This window comes from Lagopus leucura, unplaced genomic scaffold (genome assembly GCF_019238085.1).
Source record: "Lagopus leucura isolate 7727_CA_CO unplaced genomic scaffold, USGS_WTPT01 45551-0_obj-0_obj, whole genome shotgun sequence".
Lineage (NCBI taxonomy): Eukaryota > Metazoa > Chordata > Aves > Galliformes > Phasianidae > Lagopus > Lagopus leucura.
Genome location: NW_024963627.1, coordinates 1 through 7,864, shown reverse-complemented (window position 1 = coordinate 7,864; position 7,864 = coordinate 1). Strand labels below are relative to the sequence as shown.

At 63.3% G+C, this 7,864-nt stretch overlaps 1 protein-coding gene across 1 annotated transcript; it reads left to right on the top strand.

The window, feature by feature from the left end:
• Nucleotides 1-4,715: 4,715 nt before the first annotated feature.
• LOC122191257 (EMI domain-containing protein 1-like) lies at nt 4,716-7,282 on the top strand (the record flags this gene model as incomplete). Its single annotated transcript, XM_042891500.1, has 3 exons — nt 4,716-4,842; nt 6,983-7,096; nt 7,179-7,282. Coding segments are annotated over exons 1-3 (334 nt in total), but the record flags the coding sequence as incomplete, so codon positions are not given.
• Between the last annotated feature and the right edge of the window lie 582 nt (nt 7,283-7,864).

The window sequence follows — 7,864 nt, the reverse complement described above, 5'->3', positions numbered from 1 at the left end:
CCCCCAGTAGACCCCTGGCCATTTGTGTGCGCACCGAGCCCCCTGCCCTTACCTGTGTCCTGCCGGAACTGGTGCATGGACTGCAGGTCGATGATGTAGGGTGCCAGCTGCACGTCCACCTGGCCCAGCACCACGCTGCCACGGGCATCCTCCTTCAGCACGTTCTCAATGTGGTGGCAGACAGCAGCTGAGTAGGGCCGCCAGCGCCCATGCTCGTTCAGCCACTCCCACACCACCACACGGGCCAGGTTTTGGGGTGGGAACCCCAAAGTCCCAGAGCCCAAAAGGGCCCCCGTGCCCTGCCGTGCCATGGCTGGGGACAGCAGCTCAGCGCCGTGCCATGGCCGAGGGACAGACGGCTCGGTGGCACCCGCGGGGTGGAACGTCCCTGTCCCCGCTGCAGAGCTCAGCAGGGGTGGGAGGTGGCACCCAGAGCCCCGCAGCACCCGGTTCTGCTCCACCGGGGCCACCAGCAGGGCAGGCTGGGGTGAGCCATCACTTGGCACCGGGCACCGGGCTCTGCATGGGTGGTGTTGAGCTGGAGCTGGAGCTGCTGTCCTCCCTGCAGCGCTGGCACATCTCAGTGTCCCCAGGCTCAGCGGGGACAGGACACCCCCACACACTCCCTCCTCTTCTTTCCCCTTCTGTCCCAGCCGATGTCACCGGTTGCTCCAAGGCTCCCTGAGTGTCACCTGCAAAGCAAGGCCACAGCACCACTCAGCCACAGCCGAGGTGGCTCTGAGTGCTGCCACGCAGTGCTGCATCCCTGCCCTCCCTGGTGGCACCTTGGGAACCGTCCCTTTCGCCCCATGTGCCCACAGCCAGACAGCGTGGCGGGCTGCCAGCCTCAGGTGTGACAGCAGGGAAGGGGACAGCAGGGACAAGCAGCGTGGGGGCAATTGTTCTCAAGGCTTGGGGGGGGTTCTCAAAAAACAGATAAGCCCCACAGAAGCCGGCTGTGTGCCCGGGAGCCCGCGGCCCTCCTGCTCATCCGGCACTGATTTATGATCTGCACTGCAGGCATCAGGATGGAGTCAGCCTGGGCGGCGTGCCCCGGGCCCCCCGCACACCCTGGGCAGCTCCTTGCCCACCAACACAGCCTCACGGCCCCCTTGCATGGGATGGGGAGGGTTAGGCTGCACGGACAGACAGCAAGCTACGGACAGACAGACACAGAGCCGTGCGCTGGCACTGGGGACACAAACAGCACGGGGACCTGTGCAGATGGATGGACAGACAGACAGACGCACGTAGGGCCACACAGCAGCGTGACAACAAACAGTCGTAGACACACAGACACAGACACACACACAGACACACAGACACACACACACAGGCGTGTGCATCCGTGCACTCATCCGGCACCCACAGCACCGCAGCAACCAAAGGGGCCCAAACCTCAGGACAAAACCCAGCGCCACCCCCCTCCCCATTCTGCTCCCCCCTTCGGTTCCCCGTCCATCGCACTGCATGCGAAGCCAGGCCCATCCCCCGGTGCCCCCAGCACGCCGTGCCCCCACTGCACGATATTCCCACTCCACGACAGCCCCCAGCGCGGACCCCCCCGCCGCACGGTGTCCCCCCCCCCCTTTCCCGTCCCCGACGCACGAAATTCCAGCCACAACATTCTCTCTGCGCGTTACCCCCGGTGCGCGGTGCCCCTCCCGTGTGCGCGGTACCCCCGGTGCCCGCCGCCCCCCCCCGCTTCCCCACCATGGCCGCCGCCGCCCCGCATCGCCCCCGCCCCGCTCCGCTACCTTCGGCGGCCGCAGCCGCAGCGGCCCCGCAGCAACGGCGGCACCGGGAGCGGCGGCGGAGGGCGGCGGGCGCGGGGCCAGGAGGCGGCAGCGCTCCGCCAGCGCCTGGCAGCCACGGGCACGCGGGGACGCGGGGACGCGCGGCGGGGACGCGCGGCGGGGGGGATGCGGGCGCACGCTGAGACCTCGGCCGGGGGCTCCCACGCGAGAGGCGGCCACGCGTGCGCTCCGGTGGTCTCGGGCACGGCATCGCTTCCCTCCCTCTCGAGGATCTCCCGTGGGACCGGCAGAGCGGGGAGAGCCGCGGAGCTCGGCGGTTCTGGTGCCGGTCCTTCGTGGGTAACGGCGTGGGGGTGTGGGGTTGGGATATGGAGAGGGGTGTGAAAATGGAGCGGGGACGTGGCGTGGGGACGTGATGCTGGGATGAGATTTGGGAACATGGAGATGGGGCGGGATGTGGGGGCACGGAGATGGTGTGTGGGGACGTGGAGATGGGGTACATGGGGTGGTGGAGCTGGGACGAGGCACGGGGACATGGAGCTGGAACATGGCATGGGGATGTTGAGCTGGGACATGGCATGAGGACACAGAGCTGGGGTGTGACACGGGGACATGAAGCTGGGGACAGGAACATGGGTAATGTTGAGCTCAGATATGGCATGAGAATGTGGAACCAGGAGATGTGAGCTGGGACAGGAGCACGGCAGGGGGACGTAGAGCTGGGCTGTGACATGGGGACGTGGAGCAGCTGAAACAGGAATATGGCAGGGGGACGTGAGGTTGGGACAGGAATGTGGGTGGTGTTGTGCTCAGATATGGCATGAGGATGTGGAACAGGACGTGGCATGGCAACATGGAGCTGGGATGCAACATGGGGACATGAAGCTGGGACATGGCATGGAGATGTTGAGCTGGGACATGGCATGAGGACATGGAGCTGGGACAGGAACATGGCAGGGGGAGATGGAGATGGGACGTGTATGGGGGCATAGAGCAGGAACAGGGGCATGGCAATGGGACCTGAAGCCAGAGCAGGGATCTGGACATGAGACATGGCATGGGGACACAGACGTGAGATGGGACCATGGCATGGGGAGCTAGAGCCAGGTCAGGGAGCAGGACTGCCTGGGGGGGGGGGGGGCGGCATAGGGGGACCATGCTCCACACTATAAAGGGGCCAGGACTCCCTACTGCCTCTAGGAGGACACATCCCCTCTGCACACACACGTACATGCGTGCACACATGCATGTGCAAACGCGTGCACCTACAGCTTCATGCACACACGTGCACGCACACACACACACACGCATACACGTACATGCGCAGCCACAGATGCACGCACACATACGTGCACACATACATGCACATTCCTGCACACACACACACACACGTGCTCACACACACACCGCCTGCAGGACCCCCCACCCACCCCCACCCCCCCCAGCAGGGACCACCCGCACACATTTGCTCTTTGCACGCCGCCGGCACGCAGACCACACGCACATTATTTGCAAACAGCAGCCGGAAGCACAAGCAGAGCAGCACAAACATTCGGATGCACGCAGCCCAGGGTAGCGCACACACACACACACACACACAAACACACACACACACACAAACACACACACAAACACAAACACACACACAAACACACACACACACACACACAAACACACACACAAACACACACACCGCCACCGCCGAGTGCACGTGTGACACCCCGAGGTGCCATCCCTGCTGGATGGATGGGCACGGGGAGCTGTGTGTGGGGACATGGGGACAGGCACAAATGCACACACAAAACAGCAGACGTGCAGAAACACGAGCACATGTGCACATATATGCATACATACGTGTGTGCACCCCACACTGAGAACCACGAAGCTGTTTCCACCTAGGGACACCCCCACTCACACTGTATGGGGTTGAGGGCCTCCTCCTGCCCCACAGCTGCCCCCACTGCTCCAACACCCTTAAAACCACCACTGCCCAACCCATGACAGCCCCTAATCTGTGACACCCCCAATGCGTGACACCTCTCCGATCCATGTCCCCCATATCCACAGCTCCCCATCTATGCCCCCATATCCATGTCCTCCCATCCATATCCCTCATATCCATGTCCCCAGTATGCGTCCCCCATACACATATACCCCATACCCATGCTCCCATATCCGTGTCCCCCAAATCCACACTCCCATATCCATGTCCCCTGGTCATATCCTCCCACCCATGCCTCCATATCCGTGTTTCCATATCTGTGTCTCTCCATAACCATGTCCCAATAGGTGTCCACCCATCCATATCCCCCATATCCATGTCCCCCCCACCCATGCCTCTGTATCCCCATATCCTTGTCCTTCCATATCCATGTCCCCCATATTGATGCACCCCAGATCCATGCTCCTATATCCACATCCCCCTTATCCATGTCCCCCTCCATATCCCCTCATCCATGTCCCTCATACCCATGCTCCCATATCCATGTTCCCTCATCCATATGTCCCCAGTCCATGTCCCCACATCCACGTCCCCATCCTTGTCTCCATATCCATGTCCCCCACATCCACATTCCCCCATCTCTATCCCCCATATCCATGCTCCCATACCCATGTCCCCATCCATATTCCCCATATCCATGTCCCCAGTATGTGCCCCCATAACCATGTGCCCCATACCCACGCTCTCATATCCATGGCCCCTTTATCTACGTCCCCCCCAGCCATATCCCCCCACTCCCATTCCCATTCTGCCCCCCGACCCCCCAGGAGCCGCCCCCCACATCGCTCCCCCTCCGCTTCCGAGGCGGAAGGCAGCGGGGTGTGTGTGCGTGTTGGGGAGGGGTGGGGGGGTCCCTTCCTCCTCCCCCTCCATCCTCCATCCCTTCCCCTTCGCTCCTCCCCGCGCACGGAGCGCGGCCCCCGGTGCCCCGTCGAGCCGAGCGGAGCCGAGCGGAGCGGAACGAAGCATGGAGGGCCTCTCCCGGGGGGGGCACCGCTGCCCGCCCCTGCCTCTGGCGATGGGGTTGTGCTGCTGCCTGCTGCTGCCGCCCGCTGCCGGCTCCTGGAGCGTGCAGCCCCGCAGGTACCGGCGCCGGGGGGAGGGGGGCACCGGCAGGGCAGCAAGCACGGGGGCCGATGGGGAGATGGGGACGCCGGGCTTGGGGCGAAGGGTTACAGGGAATGGGGTGCTGTGGGGAGCGCGGATGGGGAGCACTGTGTGCTGGGGGAGTCTTGGTGCCGGGCACTGGGGTACCGGCACAGGAGGGCAGCGAGCACTGGGTGCTGGTGGTACCGGCAGCAATGGGGATTGGGGATCAGGCATTTTGGGTGCCAGCACCGGAGGAGAGTGGGGAGGAGGAGTGCTATGGGGGTCTGAGTGCCAGACACGGGGATGTAGCACCAGGGGGCTCTGGGTGTCAGGGGGAATGGGCATTGCATGGGACCAGATGCTGGACACCGGGGGGTGCCAACAGTGGGGGGATGCAGGAACACTGGGGACGCCGGGGAGGGGCTGCTTGGTTCAGAATGGGGCTCTGGGTTTGCCGGGAATGGAAAGGCTGTGGGGTGCCGGAGGGTCTCCAGGGCTGGCAGGGCTCAGCGAGGCTGGCATCGCTGCTGGGGTGAGCAGCCACCTGGGTGCAAAGGTGCCGTAGCATTCTGGAACAGCTGGGGGTTATTGGGGTCACTGGGGGTCCTCGTGGCTGGGGGCTGCCTGGCCCCATCCCCATGGCTCTGCCTGTGCCCAGGAAGCAGCGGGGACAATGGAACCCAGTGCCTGGCTGCTGGGGGCTGCAGTCCCTGTCTGTCCCTACGGTCCCTGTCCTGCTGGGGGTTGTTTACAGGAAATCTTTGGCGCTGGCGGTGTCTCCAGCACCGGATTGCCGGGACCTCCCGGTTCCGCTCAGCTCGGCACAGTGACGGGCAGAAGCTGCCTCATTTCCCCTTCCCCTCCTGGCCTAGCTCAGGCAGACCCCGTTGCCTGACCCGAGACCCACCCATGGGTCCCACACACCCAGAGAGGGGCACGAAGCTGGGGGAAGGTACCAGGCCCAGAGCAGAGCCCGGGCACGCTCAGTGCACGAATGGCCCCGCAGCGGGTGGGCTGGGTGAGCCGAGGCCGTGCGAGCACCCACACGCCTCACTGCTGGCTCTTGCCCTGAGCTGGGGGGGGGTTCCCTTATTGCTGGCACCAGCCCCAACTTCCCTGCCAGCCAGAACGGGCTGGGGCGCATCCTCATCCCTATGGCACCTCCGGGGTTGGCATCATCCCCAACCCATGCCAGCACTGGGAGCGGGAGACACCCTTGGGAGGCGCAGTGCTGGGGGCAGTCGGGCCCCCCCAGCCATCCCCATCACTCCGCCTGGTGGTGTTTGTCACCCCGGAGGTGTCACCATGCAGTGGTTTTGTCAGAGAGCTCAGTGTGCAGCTGGGATGCTGCCCAGCCACAAAGCCCTGTGCCGCCCCGCTGCGTCCCCCCAGCACATCCCACACAATTGTTCCCCTCCCTGCCACCAGCCGCAGCCACCTCCTTCCCCGCAGGCACAAAAAGCTCCTCTTTCCACCCAAATCGTGGCTGCGCAGGCGAGGAGGATGGCACACATCTCCACGGGGGCTTGGGTCTGCCCTATTGGTCAGCAGGGAGGCTTCGGCTCTCTGCTATTGGGCACTTGTGGAGCTCAGTTCTGTCCTATGGGACATTTGGGGACACTTTGGGGTCCCAGCTTTCTCCTTTGGGGCATCTAGAGGGCACTTGGAGGTCCTATCTCCTCCCCATGGGTCACTTGTCAGGCATTGGTGAGTCCCAGGATTCCACTACGGGGCACTTGGGGGGTTTGGTTCTGTCCTATGGGGCAACTAGGGGTCACTGCAGGACTTGGTTCGTTCCTATAGGTCCTATAGGAGGTCCCAGATCTCCCCTATGGGGCACTTGGGAACCAATTTCCCCCGGTGGCATGGATGGCATTCATACCCCCAGACACAGCCTGCATGGGGACAACAGGGCCGGTGGTGGGCAGCGGCCATGGTGGAGCCCATGTGGGGACACCATGCTGGGGGACATCCATCTAAAAGCTGGGGTGGCATCTCCACGAGGAGGGGTGAGGACGGGTACCACCCTGGGGACATCAAAGGACAAGTCTCCCACCGGGTCCCGGTGTAACACAGGGTGTTCTGGGGATGCAGAGTGGGACCCCCGCGGTGGCACCGGTGGCTTCTCTTACAGTAATTGGTGCTCCTACACGGTGACGAGGACGGTGACGTGCCTGGTGCAGAATGGCACCTCCCTGCAGCGTGTCTTCCAGGGCTGCCGCTGGCCGCCGGGCTGCGGAGGGGGCAGGTGAGACCCCAGTGGGCACCAGGAGCTGCAGCCATGGGGTGGTGGCACGGGGGTGACATCGGTGCCCAATCTGTGCCAGCAGCTATCGCACCGTCATCCGGCCTGCGTATCGAGTGGCCTACAGGACGCTGACGGCGCTGGAGTGGAAGTGCTGCCCTGGGCACAGTGGGGCCAACTGTGAGGAAGGTGGGAGAGGAGTGGGATGGAGGGTGGGCTCTGCGTACCCTGGGCACCTCTGTACTCCGTCAGAGAGGGGCGGATGGAGCTATGGGGGGGTGGGGGGCGGAGGGACAGATAGATGGATTGATACATGGTTGGATGGATGAATGGATGGATGGAGGAACAGATGGAAGAGGAAGGGAGGGAGGGAGGGATGGATGGATGGATGGATGGATGGATGGATGGATGGATGGATGGATGGATAAAAGGATAGAGGGAGGGAGGGAGGGAGGGAGGGAAGGAGGGAGGGAGGGAGGGAGAGAGGGAGGGAGGGAGGGAGGGAGAGAGGGAGGGAGGGAGAGAGGAAGGGAGGGATAAAAGGATAGAGGGAGGGAGGAATAGTTGAATGGAAGGATAGAGGGATGGAGGGATGAATGGATGGGATGGATGGATTGATGCATGGTTGGATGGATGGATGGATGGAGGAACAGATGGAAGAGGGAGGGATGGATGGAGGGAGGGATGGAGGGATGGAAGGAGGGAGGGATGGAGGGATGAAGGAATGGATGGATGGATGGATGGATGGATGGATGGATGGATGGATGGATG